The 20,303-nt window shown below is 42.4% G+C and overlaps 1 protein-coding gene across 1 annotated transcript in view; it reads left to right on the top strand.

Moving 5' to 3' along the window:
• The first annotated feature begins 766 nt into the window (after positions 1-766).
• ACSM5 (acyl-CoA synthetase medium chain family member 5) overlaps positions 767-20,303 on the top strand; it is a 45,203-nt gene continuing 25,666 nt past the window's right edge. Inside the window, 7 exon segments of the mRNA XM_035029517.1 lie at positions 767-933; positions 2,831-3,049; positions 7,724-7,880; positions 7,883-7,933; positions 10,527-10,734; positions 12,949-13,092; positions 15,200-15,353. Coding sequence (XP_034885408.1) covers positions 2,846-3,049; positions 7,724-7,880; positions 7,883-7,933; positions 10,527-10,734; positions 12,949-13,092; positions 15,200-15,353 — 918 coding nt within the window. The 5' untranslated portion in view covers positions 767-933; positions 2,831-2,845.

Below are 20,303 nucleotides of genomic sequence, written 5' to 3'. Positions count from 1 at the left end.
ATAATGAAATTCCTGTTCTCTCTTCAGATGAGGCGGTGACCTGAATTTTCAGGGAAGACGTCCACCAGAGCCACCGCGAGCTGTGGGAATAGTTGGGCGGGGCCGCTCGCGCTGGCTCCAGGCGAGCTGGCCGGTCGAAGCCACTGCGTCCTCTGCTGGCTTCCGGCTCTTGTCTCTCTCGGCTGCGTTTGGGGCCAAAGTTCCAGGTGGGAGGTCAAGTCAGCAAATTGCCTTCTCCAGTGTCCTGGAGGAACTTGAATGTTTAAGGCCTGCATTCAGCTGAAACAGAACGTTAAAGCCCTTTTGCATTTCTTGGGTTCAAGAGCAAGGTAGGGGTGCCTGGGTGGCTCAGATGGTTGAGCATCTGCCTTCGGCTCAGGTCACGATCCCAGGGTCCTGGGATCGAGCCCCGCATCGGGCTCTCTGCTCCTTGGGAGCCTGCTTCTCCCTCTGCCTCTCTCTCTCTCTCTCTCTCATGAATAAATGAATAAAATCTTAAAAAAAAAAAAAAAGAGCAAGGTGATGTGGAGAGAAATCTTTTCAAGGACAGGTGTCCGCTGCCCCTGAGGCCTTCGCTGCTTCAAACGAGGGGCATGCCTGAAATGGCCTTGGGTGAGCAGGGAGGCCAGGGGATTCTAATCGTCAGCTGTCGAGGGGCAGAGGAATCGGGGGGAGGGAGGCAGAGGAAGAGGCTTGGGGCAGAGTTGGGGGGAGGGGAGGAGTGGGGGAGGGCCAGAGGAGGGGAGTCCGAGGCCCCAGAGCTGGTAGCCACAACAGAGGCGGGGCCTAGGCATTCCTGGGAAGTGAGACCTGCGAGTCGCTTGTCCTCTTAAAACCTGACTTTCTTTATCTGTAAAACAGAGAGAAGAGCATTTATATCATAGAGTTGTTGTAAGGATTTAAGGAAATAACATCTACAAAGCTTGGTACACGGTAAGCCTTCTGTAGATGGCGATTATTTTTGTTTTTCTCGTTATTGCGACACATTATTATTGTTGGTCACTGTCTTAGTCTGTTTGGGCAGCTGTGGTTTAAACAACATTTATTTCTCACAGTTCTAGGGACTGGGAATTCCAAGATCAAATGGCGGCAGGCAGATTCCTGTCTGCTGAGAGCCCGCTTCTGGTTCATAGACGCGTCTTTTTGCTCTGTCCTCCCCATGCCGAAGGAGCAAGCCAGCTCTCTGAGGTCTCAGGACCTAATCACCTCCCAAAGGCCCCCACCTCCTGCTACGATCACATTGGGGGTTAGGATTTAATAAATGAATCTGGGGGAAGCTCAAACTTTTCATCGCTGGCAGTTACAGTACCACATCCTGTTGTTACTATTAGGACCAAGAGGAATTTGGTGGAAAGCACCTGCATCTGCTTCTCAGTGCTCTTTAAGCAAAGCGCACGCAGCTCCCTCGGGCTCCTGTTGAAGTGCAGAGTCTAATTCCACGTGTCTGGGGTGGGGTCTGGGCTTCTGCAGGTGTCACGGGTCCCAGGTGATGCTGCTGCTGCTGTCCCATAGACCAGACTTTGAACAGCAGGACCCCGAGACTGCCCTGTGCAATACGGTAGCCACTAGCCACCCCCGGCTGTTGAGCCCTTGGTATGTGGCTAGTCCAAACTGAGGTGTGCGCTGAGTGTGAAGTAAGTGTTGGATTGTGAGGACTTAGTACAAAAAAAAAAAAAGAACGTAAAATCTCTCTTTAGTAGTTTCTTTTTACACTGATTACATGTTGAAATTGTAGGATATAAGCGGTGCTGACCAAGAAAAGAGGGAAAGCTAAAATAAAAAGAAAAGAAAACGTTTATTTGGGGCCTCAGAATTGCCATTCAGAGAATGCAGATTTGGGCAGCAACTCAAATAGTGCCACCCACCCCCACCCCCTACTCCAGGGAACAAAAGGCAAGGTTTGTTTTTGTTTTAAGAGAGAGAGGAAGTGGTCAGGAGAAGGAGAAAGAGAATCTTAAATAGGCTTACACCCAGCATGGAGCCACTGCAGGGGGCCAAGGCAGGGCTTGATCTCATGACCCTGAGATCATGACCTGAGCTGGAATCAAGAGTCTGACCTTTAACCGATGGAGCCCCCCAGGTGCCCCCAAAAGCATGGGTTTTTAAAGACAAAAGGGAATGTTTGTATATGTTGCTTACAAAGAATTTTGATTGATGTTGGTGGCAGAAAACTAATCTTGACTGAATATAATTGATGGCTAAGGCTATCACTAAGGTCTCCTACTGTAGCAAGTTGCAGGTATTCAGGCTGAGTCCTTAGAGTATCTGTGGTTTGGCATAGTTCAAAAGTTCATGGTTCTACTGGTGAGGAGCCCACCTCCCTCATGGCTCATTTTAAAACCCCTTGACATATATGACCCCATTTTATTTCATCTTTCATACTGGCTAAGTAAAATATTATTTTAATTCATTTCACCTGTTTCTTTTAATTTTTTTTTTTTTTGAATGAAGCTACTAGAAAATTGTACATTACGGGTGTGGCTCACATTACATTTCCATTGGATAGTGTTGCCCCAGAGCTTTCTTTGGCTTTGTCAGGCCAGTTCAGGATTTACCTTGGGAAAGTGGGCTTGGGAAGCCTTGAGAAGTGGGCTCTGAGACCCACAGAGATCCATAGGCAGTGAGAGGTGGAAGGGATGGCTCTCAGGCTCAGAGAGAAGAAATGATCAAAATCACACGGTGGATTTAAGACTAAGGCCCAAGACTATGTTTACAAGTCAGTGTGTACTGTAGTCACCATTGGGGCTGACTACAGGTTTCTCCTCCAGCTCAGTCTCTCCACAGAGCCCAGAATTCAGGATCGTGTTCTCTCTCTTCTCTTTGGTGACAGGCTGCAGGCAATAACATGATGCCATGGCTAAGAGGATGGGTCCTCAAGGTGCTGAGAAGTGCCCGGGGATTCTGTGGGCCCCACGGGTAGCAACCACCTCTCCCTGACCCTCAGAAAATTGTGGCCACCTGGGAAGCCATCAGCCTGGGGAGGCAGCCAGTGCCTGAGTACTTCAACTTTGCCCATGATGTGCTGGACATGTGGAGTCAGCTGGAAAAGGTGAAGCCCACTGTGTCCTAGTGTCCCTCTTGGGTCTCAGAGGCTGCCCTCAGTTACCGCAGTGTGACTAAAGGCTACAACACAGGTGAGCATTTTGACCTGGGAATTTTGCAAGTCCTAAAACTTAAATGGTTAGCATTTAAGCCTTAGGGAGAAAAAAGAACTATGACCAAGTTTCGTGAGCCTTAGACACTTAGCCCAATCCCTGATGTGTCTCATATTCCTGAACACAAATCACATAGTTGAGACAATTTTGCCTTTGATTCCCTTCCCATCATTCTGATCAAGCAAAAGAGAAAATTCTGTTCTGCTTCTACTCTTCGTTAATATTTCTCCCACTGTTGTGTACTTCCCTTTTTTTCTGAGAGAGAGAGCACAGAGGTGAGGGGCAGAGGGAGAGGGAGAGAGAGAATCTTAAGAAGGCTCCACACCCCATGTGGAGCCCACATGGGGCTCAATCTCATGACCCTGAGATCATGACCTGAGCTGAAATCAAGAGTCAGATACCTAACTGACTGAGTCACCCAGGTGTCCCTGGACTTCCCTTTTAAATAAGGAGAGAGCATGGCTGAGGCTCAAAGCTTTTTACAGATCACGGCAGATATGTAGAATTGAATTAAAATCATCTTGATTTCTCTGTGTGTCTCTGAGCATATACTTCCTTTTTTTCCCCTCTTCTTTAGGTGTCTGCTGTGTATCTCTCTGTATTTTATAGTCACTTTTTATTTATGTTAAAGATGCTAACCTTTTATTTTATAGTAGGAGACTATAAACTTTATCTCAACACAATTTAATTATGTTAATTTTAAGAAGAGCTTGTATAAAGAAAAACAATGAGGAAAATACTACTATTAGTAGATTCAGTAAAAGTATACTGTTAGTCGATATAGTAAAGTATGAAGGTGGCTTTGTAGTCAGATAGACATGGTTCCTTGTACAAATGCCCTGAGCTCTTTGGATCTCAATTTTCTCATCTATAAAATGGAAGTCATACCATCTGCCACCGGGAGTTGTTGTGAGAATAAAATGAGAAGCGTGTGTAAGAGATGGAGCTGGGGTGCCCCATTCCTGTCTACAAAATCTGAGCTCTTTTCCCACACTGGGATCGTCCTTGGAGGACTTCTCCTAAAGATAAATACAAATAGGCTTATATCAGCAAAAATGGTGGAATAAGGACTTTCTAAAATTTTATCTTCTCTAAAAACAACAACAATAAAAAACCTTGGAAAAATTGCCAGAATCTACTTCTTAGAACTCTGGAAATTAACCAAAGGCTGGACTAGCTCAGGGAGTGTTTATTAAAGAAGCACTCATTAAAGATTTGGGTGAATCTCAGAATGCTCCTGAGATATTACCTTGTTATGCAAAAGTAACGTATCCCTTAGTGACAATTTTGGGAAAAGTCTAAAACACATCTGAGGAAGTTCAACTTTCAGAAACAGGAACCACCAGAAAATATTAGCCTCTCCATTATGTATGCATTTAGCCCTTACTGAAGTCTGCCCTTGACAGAGTTGAACTGTACATTTTTTAGACTTGATTGCCATTGAAGGAGAAATTATAAAGTTGCAAAAAAATGATTACATATCCCAAATTGATCTAGATACTCAAAGTAATCTTTATTAAAATCCCAGTAGACTTCTTTGCAGAAATAGATAAGCTTGTCCAAAGTTTCACGTGGAAAGACAAGGGACCCATAATAACCACATCAGTGTTGATAAACACAACAGGACTCACACTTCCCTATTTCAAAACCTACTACTAAGTGACAGTAATAAAGCCTGTATGAGAAAAAAAAAAGGCACTGTGACACTGGTAAAAAGATAGATATGGATGAATGGGATAGAATTGAGAGTCCAGAAATAAACCCATAAATCTACGGTCAGTTGATTTTCAACAAAGGTGCCAGTAAATTCAAGGGGGAAAGAATCATCTTTCCAGGGCGCCTGGGTGGCTCAGTTGGTTAAGCGACTGCCTTCGGATCAGGTCATGATCCTGGAGTCCTGGGATCGAGTCCCACGTCGGGCTTCCGGCTCAGCAGGGGAGCCTGCTTCTCCCTCTGACCCTCTCCCCTCTCATGCTGTTCTCTCTCGCTTGCTCTCTAATAAATAAATAAATAAAATCTTTAAAAAAAAAATCATCTTTCCAGCTAGTGGTGCTGGCACATATTATATGATTCCATTCATATGAAATATCCAGAATAGGTAAATCCATAGAGACAAAAAGTAGATTAGTGGTTGCCAAGGGCTAGGGAGAGGGGGGAATAGGGAGTGCCTGCTAATCTGTATGGTATTTCTTTTTAGGATAATGAAAATGTTCTGAAATTAGGTTGTGGCAATGATTATACCACTTTGTGAATATACTAAAAACCATTGAATTGACTTTAAGGGTTTCCTATTGAGAATGATATTTGCTGTGGGCTTTTCATAGATGGCTTTTATGATATTGAGGTGTGTTCCTTCTATCCCTACACTCTGAAGAGTTTTAATCAAGAAAGGATGCTGTATTTTGTCAAATGCTTTTTCTGCATCAATTGAGAGGACCATATGGTTCTTGTCTTTTATTAATGTGATCTATCACATTGATTGATTTGCGAATATTGAACCACCCTTGCATCCCATGAATAAATCCTACCTGGTCGTAATGGATAATCCTTGTAATGGACTGTTGGATCCTATTGGCTAGGATCTTGTTGAGTATTTTGGCATCCATGTTCATCAGGGATATTGGTCTGTAATTTTCCTTTTTGATGGGGTCTTTGCCTGGTTTTGGGATCATGGTAATGCTGGCTTCATCGAACAAGTTTGGAAGTTTTCCTTCTATTTCTATTTTTTGAAATAGCTTCAGTAGAATAGGTATTACTTCTTCTTTAAATGTTTGGTAGAATTCCCCTGGGAAGCCATCTGGCCCTGGACTCTTGCTTATTGGGAGGTTTTTGATTACTGCTTCAATTTCGTTACTGGTTATTGGTCTATTCAGATTGTCTACTTCTTCCTGTTTCAGTCTTGGTAGTTTATAAGTTTCCAGGAAAGCATCCATTTCTTCCACGTTGCTTAATTTGTTGGCATATAGTTGCTGGTAATAATTTCTAATAACTGTTTCTATTTCCTTGGTGTTAGTCGTGATCTCTCCCCTTTCATCCATGATTTTATTAATTTGGGTCCTTTCCCTTTTCTTTTGAATAAGTCTGGCTAGAGGTTTATCGATCTTATTGATTCTTTCAAAGAACCAACTTCTAGTTTTATTGATTTGTTCTACTCTTTTTCTGGTTTCTATTTCATTGATATCTGCTCTAATCTTTATGATTTCTCTTCTCCTGATCGGTTTAGGCTTTATTTGCTGTTCTTTCTCCAGCTCTTTTAGGTGTAAGGTTAGCTTGTGCATTTGGGATCTTTCTACTTTTTTGAGAGAGGCTTGGATGGCTATGTATTTCCCCCTTAGGACAGCCTTTGCAGTATCCCATAGATTTTGGACCAATGTGCTTTCATTCTCATTAGTTTCCATGAATTGTTTAAGTTCTTTAATTTCCTGGTTGACCCAATCATTCTTTAGCAGAATGCTCTTTAACTTCCAAGTGTTTGAATTCCTTCCAAATTTTTCTTGTGATTGAGTTCCAGTTTCAAAGCATTGTAGTCTGATAACAGGCAGGGAATAATCTCAATCTTTTGATATCTGCTGAGACCTGATTTGTAACTCAGTATGTGGTCCATTCTGGAGAAAGTTCCGTGTGCACTCAAGAAGAATGAGTATTCTGTTGTTTCAGGATGGAATGTTCTGTATATATCTACAAAGTCCATCTGGTCCAATATGTCATTCAAAGCTCTTGTTTCTTTGTTGATCTTTTGCTTAGAGATCTGTCCATTGCTGAGAGGGGAGTGTTGAGGTCTCCTACTATTAATGTATTATTATCAATATGTTTCTTTATTTTGGTTATTAATTGGTTTATATAATTGGCTGCTCCCATGTTGGGGGCATAGATATTTATAATTGTTAGATCTTCTGGTATCATTGAACACTACATCAAAAACTAATGATGTACTATATGTTGGCTAACAGAACATAATTAGAAAATTTAAAAAATAAAGCAAAAAAAACCCATTGTAAGTTGAAAATATCATAATTGGAAAATGCATTTAATACACCTAACCTACTGAGCATCATAGCATAGCCTCGCCTACTTTCAACATGCTCAGAACACTTATGTCAGTTAGATGGCAAAACTATCTAGCAGAAAGGCTACTTTATAATAAAGTGTTAAAAATCTCAAAAAAAAACCCCCATTAAATCGTGCACTTCAGAATAGTGAATTTTATGGCATGAGAATTATATCTCAAGAAGAGAGGAGGATACAGAACAGTATGAATCATATGCTACCTTTTGCATTAAAAAGGTGATACAGAAAACAGAATATACTTACTGTTTGCCTGAAGAAACACTGAATGGATATGCAAGAAACTAATAATATTGGTTACACATTGAGGCAGGTGAAGTGGAGAACAGGATAGATGGGCGCAAGGATGGGAGTAAGCCTTCTCAATGCATCTTTTTGTTGTTTTGAATTGGAACCCGGTGACTGTAATAACTACAGAAAAATAAAATTAAAAAAAAACAACAAGCAAACAAAAATCCTCAACAAATGTTTTCTATTTCTTTTCTGCCTACACTGCTGTCCAGGCTGGGCACCGGCCCCGGATCCCCGCATTCTGGTGGGTCAATGGCAAGGGAACAGAGGTCAAGTGGAACTTTGAGGAGCTGGGGGAGCAGTCCAGGAATGTGGCTAATGTGCTCCAGGACATGTGTGGCCTTCAGCCTGGGGACAGGATGATGCTGGTGCTCCGCGGCTCCCAGAGTGGTGGCTGGTCAGCGTGGCATGCATACGGACAGGTCAGTGAGCGGGGCTGAGACTACCATTTGGGGTAGACACACCTGCCAGAGTTTTGCATAGTCCACATGGTTTGGGAGATGGAACAAAGAGAACCGTGTGGAGTTTTGTTTACCTCCCCTTTGCCCCACAATCACAAATTTGAGCACAAGGGTCAGATGGTAATGTAACTGATGAAAGTAGGTCAGTGTGAGGCAGTAGGGAGCAGTGGGGACTGCAGTAAACTGGAGCTCACATGCCTCATCACACAGGGACAAGTGCTTCTCGACCCAGCCAGATGTTTCCAGGTGTGAAGGAGGGACAGTATTGCCAGCACTTCTGACTTTGTGATAGAAAACTGGATTTTTATGAAAACAAAACAAAACAAAACAAAAAACAACTTCTGATCTTTTACTGTTGAGAACTAAATAAACTTTTAAAAAATTCTGAGTAGACAAACCAAACATATTTTTTTTTGCTGGTTTTGGTTTAGAAGCCACTAGTGTGTGAAGAGTAATGCAGTTATGGATAAGAGATCTTCATAATCAATCTACATTAGTTTCACTCTTAGACTTTATGGCTCTCACCACCGCAGCATCTACCAGCTCCCAAGGGAAAGAAGAGAAGGACAAAATAATCAAAGCAATAAGATTAGCCCTTGAGGGTTCCTCCTCCTGCTGTTATGAATGGCCAAGGCAGTGGGCCATTGATCTTCCTGGGATGATTCTTCCAGCAGAGGAGGCAAAAGGACAGTCCATAGAACTCAGAGAGCCTCTGCTGACCCTGTCTGATGCTCTTATTGGAAGGGCTGGGCGTTTTTTTTGCTGATTTTACAAAAGCAAGACAACTACTTTTGGTGGAGAGCTGGTTTCTCCATCCACTGGGAACTTTCTACCACTTGAAATGTCCACCCCCTCCCAATCATGTCCACAGAACAATCTACCTGAAATACAGATGTTTTCACAAATAATGTTTGCAAAACAGAGGGATACAAACTCACACCAGAGAATTAGCTTTTTTATATGAACAAGTTTAGTCAACCATTTTGTGACTGGATTGTCAAAAAAAAAAAAAAGGCAGGAACTTTCATTTTATTTTTATATATTTTTGCACAATATATAAAAGTGAACACCATTCTAGTGTATCCAGCTAGAGGAAAAGAAAGAGGCACACAGGTTTGGGGAGTTCTCCATATTCTTACATGACATATAAGGTTTATTTAAATGAGGGCCAAGGTAAGGGAGCCCTCATACTTTTCTTGAGGCCTACTATATGCTAGGCATTGTGTTGGGCACTTTGCATGATCAAAACTTCCTTTTGGGGTATTATTTTCATTCTTTTCCCTATTACCTAAATGTCCCCAGTTCCCCCAGTTAGGCAGCTTCACCCATTTCTTTGATGTCCAAATAAAATAACTCAAGACAACAACACATATGACTATGTCAAGCCCAGCATCCTCTCCAACATCTTAGAGGATACCCAAGCTGGATGTCCTCACATTCTCACATTCTCACGTTCTCCTGATGTGCACTGATCACCTCTCTTCCAGTCTAAGGTATTGGACTCATTTCTCTTGCTGAAAGCCCCAGCTCTCCACCCTCTGACTGGGCTCCCAAAGCACCACACACAACTCTGGTGGGACAGACTTGTTCTGGAAATAGCTAAAGCAGAGAGATGAACCCAAGAAACACGATTTAGCTCCAAAAGTGTTCATGCTGGGGTTTAAATCCTGTAAAAGTTTAGGAAATAAAGGGAAGGGTAATGAGAACTCTGGTTTGGCTCCTACACCATTTGGGATTGGCCTCTTCCTCTGTTTACTGGCCTCACTCACTGGCCATGGCAGGATGATCGATTCCTTTAGGATCTCTTCTCATCTGTGAAATGAGAGTGCTTGGTTCCATGGGGGTGTTTACATCCTCCGTTCTGAGATACTCAGGTGGTTTTTCACGTGTCTGATTAAAATTTGTTGCTGCTTTCCACTTCCACATCCTTTCCGCTTGGGAAAAGATGGACTCAGGTACCTTCAGCATGGCTTTGGTTGAAGTTATATGAGTCCTGGAGCTCCCACCTACTATATCTGCCCTCCTGCCTCCCACCCCAAGAGATCCACTCTCAACACTAGGATTTGTCATAGCCTTTTATTTGCAGGCAGGGAAAACCATTGAACTAGGTCATCTCTAAGGCAATATAATATAATATTCGAGATCATGGACGCCTAGGCTTACTACCTCCTGGATTCACTATCCCAGCTCTACAAAATGTTAGCCATGTGACCTTGGGCAAGTTATCCCATTTAATTAAGGCATCAGGGTCTGTCTTAATTGTTGCTGTTGTTGTTGTTTTAATCTGCAAAATGGGTGTAATAATAGCATCTACTCTCCAGGGTTGTGAGAATTAAATAAAATAAGGCATGTATAGTTCTTAGCATGTGTAAGTGCTCCATAAACACAGTCTGGATTTCATTATTATCATTATTGTTACCTTTGCCAGTTCAGGCATTCCATCTCTTTCTAGTCCCTTCCTGTTCCTATCTCTGATGGGGAAATCTGGTCTGGACCTCTTCACAGGGGTCTTCCCCTGTCGCCCAGTCAACATCCCTTCTCTGTGTGATTCCAGGGGCTGTCATGATCCCAGGTGTCTCTCAGCTGACGGAGAAGGACCTCAGATATCGGCTGCAGGCGTCCGGGGCCAAGTCCATTATCACCAGTGACTCCCTGGCTCCGCGGGTGGGCGCCATTAGCACCGACTGTCCCTCCCTCCAGTCCAAGCTACTGGTGTCAGACGGCAGTCGACCAGGCTGGATGAACTTCAGGGAACTCCTCCAGTAAGTTGGGGCTCTCCAGAGAACAACATAAAGACGAGGCCAAGGCTTTTCCCCTTTAAGTAATAGGAGATGGAATGCATCACTGATTGTTCAGGAAGAGAGTAAACCAGAAAGGAGCACTCACTGGGGCCAGATGGACCTGAGATCTAATTCTGGTGACCACTTTAAGATCCTTCAAAGTCACTCGCTGAGGCAGTGACTAGCTACTAGAATCATCATTAGCTTTTCTGGGCGTCATTTACTTCAATAATGGTGGTGGTGGTTGCAGAGCTATTAGCCAGAGTAAACAAGATAACCCATAGGATGCATTTAGGACATAGTAGGTGATCAATTAGTAATATAATAATAGCTACCATGCATCGTGTGCTTAGTGTATGCCAGGCATAGTGCTAGGTAAGCATTTATTTACATTCATTCATGCACCAAGGTGTAATGAACATCTATTTTGTTATAAGCATTGTGTTTGGTGCTCAGAGCCCAATAATGAATCAGACTTCGTCTTATTTAATCCTTGGAAAAAACCCTATGAAATGCACTTTAACCCAATTTTACAGGTGAAGAACTGATAAGTAAAGTGACTTATGCAAGATGCTAACAAGTAGTTACATCAGATTGGGACAGAACCAAAAGCCCTTTGCTTTGAGCAATGCCCTGGTGGAAGCCTACCTGGGAATTTGAGATTTTGTCTTGATCAGAAGCAGAAGCAAAAAGGGGCCCTGTCAGGGGCCTGCACCATTAAGTCACAAATGCCCATCCCACAGACCAGCTGTCTCACATTCACCTGGGTATTGTTCTACTTTGTTTTATTTATTTATTTTTTTACTAATATCAACATTTGTCTCTTATCAGTAGCTTCATTTGAAAAAGAACTATGTGCCACATTCTCTTAAATGTGTCACAATTTTTAGGATAAGACCCACAAGCATGCATTATAAATAATATATCCTGTATTTTCCAAAATATTGTATTTCCAACATGTGGCTTTTTAAAAATCCTATATTATTATATTTCAATGTAGTGATTAGCAGCAGAAACTGAAACAGAAGATACTTAACATGTATAGGTAATGAAGTTAAGTACAAAAGATATATTTCTAAGTTTGCGGATATGGTAAATACGCTTCAGATTGTTCTTGCCTACCCTAGAATGCAAACTTTCTACCCTAAGATTATGGAAAATTCTCTTTTTAAAATTTTATTTAGCTATTTATCTTCGGGTGCTGTTTTAAATTCAGGTTCTAAGGCCCCCCCCCCCATCTGACTTATGTAACCAGACATATCTGAGCTAAGGCCCTGGGACTCTGTGTTGTAAGAGATCTGCCCAGATGATTTCTGTGAGCTGTCAGGTTGGCCTAGACCAGTGATTCTCAATTTCGCCTGTCATCAGAATTAACGGAGGAGCTTTAAAAAAAAAAAACCACACACACAAAAACCACAGGGGCACCCGGGTGGCTCAGTCAGTTAAGCATCCAACTCTTGATTTCAGCTCAGGTCATGATCTCAGGGGTCATGGGACAGAGCCCTGTGTTGCATTCTGCGCTGGGCATGGAGCCTGCTTAACATTCTCTCTCTCCCTCTCCCCCTACCACCTCCCCCTGCCACCGCCCTTCAAGTGCTCACACGCACTCTGTCTCAAAAACAAAACCACAAAAGAACCCCCAATGCCTAGGCCCACCATTGAAGATTCTGGTTTTTCTCCAGGGTGGGGCCCAAGCAATGGTATTTCTTTTAAAAACTCACCTGGTGCTCCTATGGTGTAGCCAGGGTTGAGAACCAGTCGGTGAGAAGATTCTCCAGATCACAGAACTTCAGGAATTATGCAGATCTCAAATCTCTGAATTTAGGGAACCCTTCAGCCCTAAACTATTGGGAATTGAGGTGGGCGTGAGGCTGTGCCCCGTTGTGCAGAAGCATAGGCACGGAAACGTGCGTGTTCCACCAGAAAGTCCTCCTGCCCTGCTGGAGGAGCACAGGCTCTTTTGAGTGAGTCACTGCACCAATTTTGAGCTTCCATTTCCTTATTTACAAAGGCTTCTAATGAGAGTAGTACCTATGCCGGGAGGTCATCGTAGGGCCCAGAGATGCAAGCTGGAGCTTCTAGCACAGTGCCTCACATGGAGTATTTATTAAAATGGTGGCCAGTATTGTTATAAATATTATTATGATGACTATTTCTACTACTTGTAATGCTACCGAGGATTTTTATATTTTACAGTGAGGCATCCACAGAGCACAACTGTGTGAGGACCAAGAGTCAAGACCCTCTGGCCATCTACTTCACAAGTGGCACCACCGGGGCCCCCAAGATGGTTGAGCACTCCCAGGCCAGCTACGGACTGGGTTTTCTGGCCAGTGGAAGGTACCAGGGAGTGAGCTGGAGGAATGTGAGTAAGGTGCACAGTGGCAAGAGTGAGGTCAGAGAGCTAACAAAGTGGCAAATCCGGTAGAATCTGAAGGCTTTGGGCTTTGCTTTGAGAGAGGTGAGAAGCCATTGGAGGTTTTTTGTTTCTATTTTTGTTTTTAATTGTGGTAAAAGATACTTCACATAAAATTAACCATTTTTAAGTGTAGACTTCAGTGTCATTAAGGACATTCACGTCGTGCAGTCATCCCCACCATCCATCTCGGGAACGTTTCCATTTTGCAAATCTGAATCCACATTACCCAATACACATTACACAATAATTCCCCATTCCCTCCCTGCTCCCCCCTGACAACCGCCATTCTACTTTCTGTCTCTATGAACTTGACTACTCTGGGAACTGCCTATAGGGGGAATTATACAGTATTTTCCCTTTGATGTCTGACTCATTTCACTTAGCATAATGTCCTCAAGTTTCATCCACGTTGTAGCAGGTGTCAGAATTTCCTTCCTTGTTAAGGCTCAACAATATTACCATGTGTGTGACATACCAGTGTTGTTTACCCAGTCACCCATGGATGGACACTTGGGGTGCTCCCCAACTTTTCGGCTGTTGTGACTAGTCCTGCTCTTAACATGGGTATATAAGCATGTCTTTCCAAAACTCTGCCTTCACTTCTTTTGAGCATATACCCAGAAGTGGCATTGCTGGATTGTACGGTGATTCTATGTTTAATTTTCTGAGGAACACTGGAGTATTTTGAGCAGAGGATTGACGTGATCTGATTTTTTTTTTTTTTTTAAAGGATCTCGCAGGAGTTTGGGTTGAGAATAAACTGTAGGGGGCAAGAGATGAAGCAGAGGCCCACCTCAGAGAACAGTCGCGTTAAGAGGCAAAGGTGGAGGCTTCCCCGGGGCGGGGAGTGAGAGGAGCTAAGATTCTGAATGTATTGTGAACGTGGGCCTGATAAGATCTCCTGACAGATTTGACATGAAGCAAGAGAGAAAGTGAAGAGTCAGGGATGACGCCAGGTTTTATGGCCTGAACAACCAGAAGCATTAACTGATAGCAGGAAGACTGGGATGAGCTGTCTGTTGGGAGGAACATGAGGAGTCTGTGTTTGGCGTTCTGAGTTTGAGATGCTTAGTAGACATCTCCATACCCTGAGTTAAGAATGGAGATACTGGGGAGGCAGTTGGAGAGATTCATGTGTAGAGTAGTGGGAAAGATTCATGCTGGAATTATCAGCAAGGTGGTCCTTAATGCCATGAGATTGGATGAGATCGGTGAAGAAGTAATGGACACCGAGAAGAGAAGAGGCCTCAGCACTGAATGCCTGAGGCCTTTCCACAATGAAGGGAGAAGCAAGGAAAACTCAGAGGAGAAGACCAAGAAGGAGCAGCCATTGAGTAGGTTGAGGACCAGGAGACCATGTGTCCCAGAATCCAAGTGCAGAACATGATCACTTTTCTATGCTCACAAGCACTGCTTCCCCTTCCTGGGATGTCCTTCCTTCTCAGCCTCCCCCGGGTAGCTCCTATGCATCATTACATCTCACGCAGACCTCACCTCCTCTGGGGAAGCATTTCTCAGACCCCATCTCCAACTTTTCTCTGGGTTAGGTGCCCGTTCTCTGTAATTGCATAAAGCTCTGTGTTGAACTCTACGAAAGCTTGCTCTCCACAGGCCTCCTGGATGTTGATACTTACTAACCTATAAGCCCCGCAAAGCAACACTAATCATTCTTTCCTAGACTCTGATGACAAGTCCAGAATAAGTGTTGAATAAAGAATGTGCCCTCATCACATTGTATGGAGCTGATGTGTTCCCTTATAGATCACTCCCACTAGACTGTGAACTCTTAAAAGCATGGGAGCTGTCTTTTTAATTCTATATCCTTCACCTAGGGCATAAATACCTAGAATATGTTCAATGAATGCTTGTTGAGACAAAGATTGACTTTATGGTTCTTGTACAGATTTGATAACTATAAGTGAGTACCCACTATGGGCAAGGTTCCAAATAAAGTAACAGGGGTAATGTAATCCTTTTTAAAGGTAGAAGCATTGCTGAGGGTTCTGACTTTCTTTAATTTTTTGGCAGACGGTGGGTGGACTTGACCAAATCAGACATCTTCTGGAACACGTCTGACACTGGCTGGGTAAAGGCAGCTTGGACCCTCTTCTCTGCCTGGTCTAATGGATCTTGCATTTTTGTGCATGAGCTGCCCCGAGTCGATGCCAAGATTATTCTGAATGTAAGAAACAACATGGCTTATGTGTTGGATGTAAATGAGATGAATAGAATATAGTTTTTGAATTTGCAGGAGAAAAGGCATGGATAAGTGACCATAAGGCTTCTTTAGTGTGGATATTAAAAACATGGCTCCCAGGACGTTCAGTAATCTGATTCCTGCCTACCTGTCTACCTTCGATTATTGCCTATCCTCTAACTAGATCCCTAGACATAAGACCATTTCATATCTCTAAACATCTGCATAATCTATTTTTTCTGCATTGGGTGCCTCTCCTTCCACCACTTTCTTCCCTATGCTCCTGTTAAAACCGTAGTTATTTTTCAAAACTTTGGGGAAAATGATAATCAGAGTGGGTTCTTAACACATATTGATTATTATTGCCACTGTCAAGCTCACCATCATCATTATTCAACTGAGGGCTTTATCAGCCAGTGTGTGCCTTGTCCCTCTACTGGCCCCCCGCCCTTACATGGTGTATTAGTTATCTATGGTAGTCAGTTACCCCAAAACCTAACAGCTTAAAACAAACATTTATCATCTCAGTGTCCGGTGGTCAGGAGGCTGGGAGCAGCCTAACAGCTGGTTCTGAATTAGGACCTCTCATGAGGTTGTAGTCAAGATGTCAGCTAGGTATATCCATGTTCAGAGCAGCATTATTACTAATAGCCCAAAGGTGGAAGCAACCCAAGTCCCATCGGCAGATAAATGAATAAACAAGATGTGGTACATACATACAATGGAATATTATTCAGCCTTTATTTTTTAAATTTAATTTTATTATGTTATGTTAATCACCATACATCGTTAGTTTTTGATATAGTGTTCCACGCTTCATTGTTTTCGTATAACACCCAGTGCTCCATGCAGTACATGCCCTCCTTAATACCCATCACCGGGCTAACCCATCTCCCCACCCCCTCCCCTCTAACACCCTCAGTTTGTTTCTCAGAGTCCATAGGCTCTCATGGTTCATCTCTCCCTCTGATTTCCCCCCCTTCTCTTTTCCGTTCCTTCTACTAATGTCCTCCTGGCTATTCCTTATGTTCCACAAATAAGTGAAAACATATAATTGACTTTCTCTGCTTGACTTATTTCATTTAGCATAATCTCCTCTAGTCCCATCCATGTTGATGTAAAAGTTGGGTATTCATCCTTTCTGGTGGCTGAGTAATATTCCGCTGTATATATGGACCACATCTTCTTTATCCATTCATCTGTTGAAGGGGATCTCGGCTCTTTCCACAGACATTGCTGCTATGAACGTTGGGGTACATATGGCCCTTCTTTTCACTACATCTGTGTCTTTGGGGTAAATACCCAGGAGTGCAATTGCTGGGTCATAGGGTAGCTCTATTTTTAATTTTTTGAGGCACCTCCACACTGTTTTCCAAAGTGGCTGTACCAACTTGCATTCCCACCAACAGTGTAAGAGGGTTCCCCTTTCTCCACAACCTCTCCAGCATTTGTTGTTTCTTGTCTTGTCAATTTTTGCCTTTCTAAGGTGGTATCTTAATGTGGTTTTGATTTGAATTTCCCTGATGGCTAATGATGATGAACACTTTTTCATGTGTCTGTTAGCCATTTGTATGTCTTCTTTGGAGAAGTGTCTGTTTTTGACGTGATTATTTGTTTTTTGGGTGTTGAGTTTGAGAAGTTCTTTATAGATCTTGGATACCAGCCCTTTATCTGTAGCGTCATTTGCAAGTATCTTCTCCCATTCCGTGGGTTGCCTCTTTGTTTTGTTGACTGTTTCCTTTGCTGTGCAGAAGCTTTTTATCTTGATGAAGTCCCAAAAGTTCATTTTTGCTTTTGTTTCACTAGCCTTTGGAGATGTATCTTGAAAGAAGTTGCTGTGGCCGATGTCAAAGAGGTTACTGCCTGTGTTCTCCTCTAGGATTTGGATGGATTCCTATCTCACATTGAGGTCCTTCATCCATTTTGAGTTTATCTTTGTGTATGGTGTTAGAGAATGGTCGAGTTTCATTCTTTTGCATGTGGCTGTCCAATTTTCCCAGCACCATTTATTGAAGAGACTGTCTTTTTTCCATTGCATATTTTTTCCTGCTTTGTCGAAGATTAGTTGACCATAGAGTTGAGGGTCCATATCTGGGCTCTCTATTCTGTTCCATTGGTCTATATGTCTGTTTTTGTGCGAGTACCATGCTGTCTTAGTGATCACTGCTTTGTAATATAGCTTGAAATCAGGCAACGTGATGCCCCCAGCTTTGTTTTCTTTTTCAACATTTCCTTGGCGATTCGGGGTCTTTTCTGATTCCGTACAGATTTTAGGATTGTTTGTTCCAGCACTTTGAAAAATGTCATTGGATTGACTGGGATGGCATTGAAGGTATAGATTGCTCTGGGTAGCATAGACATTTTAACAATGTTTATTCTTCCGATCCATGAGCATGGAATATTTTTCCATCTTTTTATGTCTTCTTCAATTTCTTTCATGAATGTTCTGTAGTTCCTAGAGTATAGATCCTTTACCTCTTTGGTTAGGTTTGCTCTGAGGTATCTTATGATTTTTGGTGCTATTGTAAATGGAATTGTTTCTCTAATTTCTCTTTCTACAGTTGCTTTTTTAGTGTATAAGAAAGCAACTGATTTCTGTGCATTGATTTTGTATCCTGCCACATTACTGAATTGCTGGATGAGTTCTAGTAATTTGGGGGTGGAGTCTTTTGGATTTTCCACATAGGTTATCATGTCATCTGTGAAGAGAGAGAGTTTGACTTCTTCTTTGCCAGTTTGAATTCCTTTTATTTCTTTTTGTTGTCTGATTGCTGTTGCTAGGACTTCTAGTACTATGTTGAACAATAGTGGCGAGAGTCGGCATCCTTGTGTTCCTGATCTTAAGGGAAGGGCTCTCAGCTTTTCTGCATTGAGAATGATACCCGCTGTGGGTTTTTCATAGATGGATTTTATGAACTTGAGGAATGTTCCCTCTATCCCTATACTCTGAAGAGTTTTAATCAGGAAAGGATGCTGTATTTTGTCAAATCCTTTTTCTGCATCAATTAAGAGGATGATATGGTTCTTCTCTCTCCTCTTATTAATGTGTTCTATCACATTGATTGATTTGTGAGTATTGAACCACCCTTGCATCCCAGGGGTAAATCCCACTTCGTCGTGGTGGATGATGCTTTTAATGTATTGTTGGATCCTATTAGCTAGGATTTTGTTGAGGATTTTAGAATCCATATTCATCAGGGATATTGGTCTGAAATTCTCCTTTTTGATGGGGTCTTTGCCTGGTTTGGGGATTAAGGTAATGGTGGCCTCATAGAATGAGTCTGGAAGCTTTCTTTCTGTTTCTATTTTTTTTTTTAATACGTTTTTTTTTTTTTTTTTTTTATTTATCTGACAGATAGACAGCGAGAGAGGAAACACAAGCAGGAGGAGTGGGAGAGGGAGAAGCAGGCTTCCCGCTGAGCAGGGAGCCCGATGCGGGGCTCGATCCCATGACCCTGGGATCATGACCTGAGCCGAAGGCAGACGCTTAACGACTGAGCCACCCAGGCGCCCCCTCTGTTTCTATTTTTTGAAACAGCTTCAGGGGAATAGGTATTATTTCTTTTTTGAATGTTTGGTAGCATTCCCCAGGGAATCCATCAGGCCCTGGACTCTTTGTTTTTTGGGAGGTTTTTGATCACTGCTTCAATTTCGTTATTGGTTATTGGCCTATTCAGGTTGTCAATTTCTTCCTTTTTCAGTCTTAGGAGTTTATTATAGGTTTCCAGGAAGGCATCCATTTCATCTAAGTTGCTCAATTTTTTGGCATATAGTTGTTGCTAATAATTTTTTTTTTTAAAGATTTTATTTATTTATTTTTATTTATTTTATTTATTTTATTTTTTTTTATTTATTTGAGAGAGAGAATGAGAGAGAGAGAGAGCACATGAGAGGGGGGAGGGTCAGGGGGAGAAGCAGACCCCCTGCTGAGCAAGGAGGCCGATGTGGGACTCAATCCCGGGACTCCAGGATCATGACCTGAGCCGAAGGCAGTCGCTTAACCAACTGAGCCACCCAGGCACCCATGTTGCTAATAATTTCTAATAATTGTTTCTATTTCCTTGGTGTTAGTCATGATCTCTCCCCTTTCATTCATGATTTTATTGATTTGGGGCCTTTCTCTTTTCTTTTGGATAAGTCTGGCCAGTGGTTTATCGATCTTATTAATTCTTTCAAAGAACCAGCTTCTAGTTTCGTTGATCTGATCTACTGTGTTTCTCGTTTCTATTTCATTGATCTCTGCTCTAATTTTAATTATTTCTCTTCTAATGTGTGGCTTAGGCATTGTTTGTTGCTTTTCCTCTAGTTCTTTAAGGTGTAGAGTTAGTTGGTGAATTCGGGATTTTTCTATTTTTTTGAGTGAGGCTTGGATGGCTATGAATTTCCCCCTTAGGACCGCCTTTGCAGTATCCCATAGGTTTTGGACCGATGTGTTTTTGTTCTCATTGGTTTCCATGAATTTTTGAAGTTCTTCTTTGATTTCCTGGTTGACCCAAACGTTCTTGAGCAGAGTGGTCTTTAGCTTCCAAGTGTTTGAATTTCTTCCAAATTTTTTCTTGTGATTGAGTTCCAGTTTTAAAGCATTACCATCTGAGAATATGCAGGGAATAATCTCAGTCTTTTGGTATTGGTTGAGACCTGATTTGTGACCTAGTATGTGGTCTGTTCTGGAGAAAGTTCCATGTGCGCTCGAGAAGAATGAGTATTCTGTACTTTTAGGGTGGAATGTTCTATATATAACTATGACGTCCATCTGGTCCAGTGTGTCATTCAAAGCTCTTTTTCTTTGTTGATTTTCTGCTTAGATGATCTGTCCATTGCTGAGAGTGGAGTATTGAGGTCTCCTACAATTAACATATTGTTATCAATATGACTCTTTATTTTGGTTAACAGTTGGCTTATGTAGATGGCTGCTCCCATGTTGGGGGCATAGAT

Source organism: Mirounga leonina, unplaced genomic scaffold (assembly GCF_011800145.1).
Source record: "Mirounga leonina isolate KUSES-001 unplaced genomic scaffold, KU_Mleo_1.0 Mir_250, whole genome shotgun sequence".
NCBI classification, from domain to species: domain Eukaryota; kingdom Metazoa; phylum Chordata; class Mammalia; order Carnivora; family Phocidae; genus Mirounga; species Mirounga leonina.
Note: the sequence above shows the minus strand (reverse complement) of the source record. Positions and strands in the feature narration are given on the sequence as shown.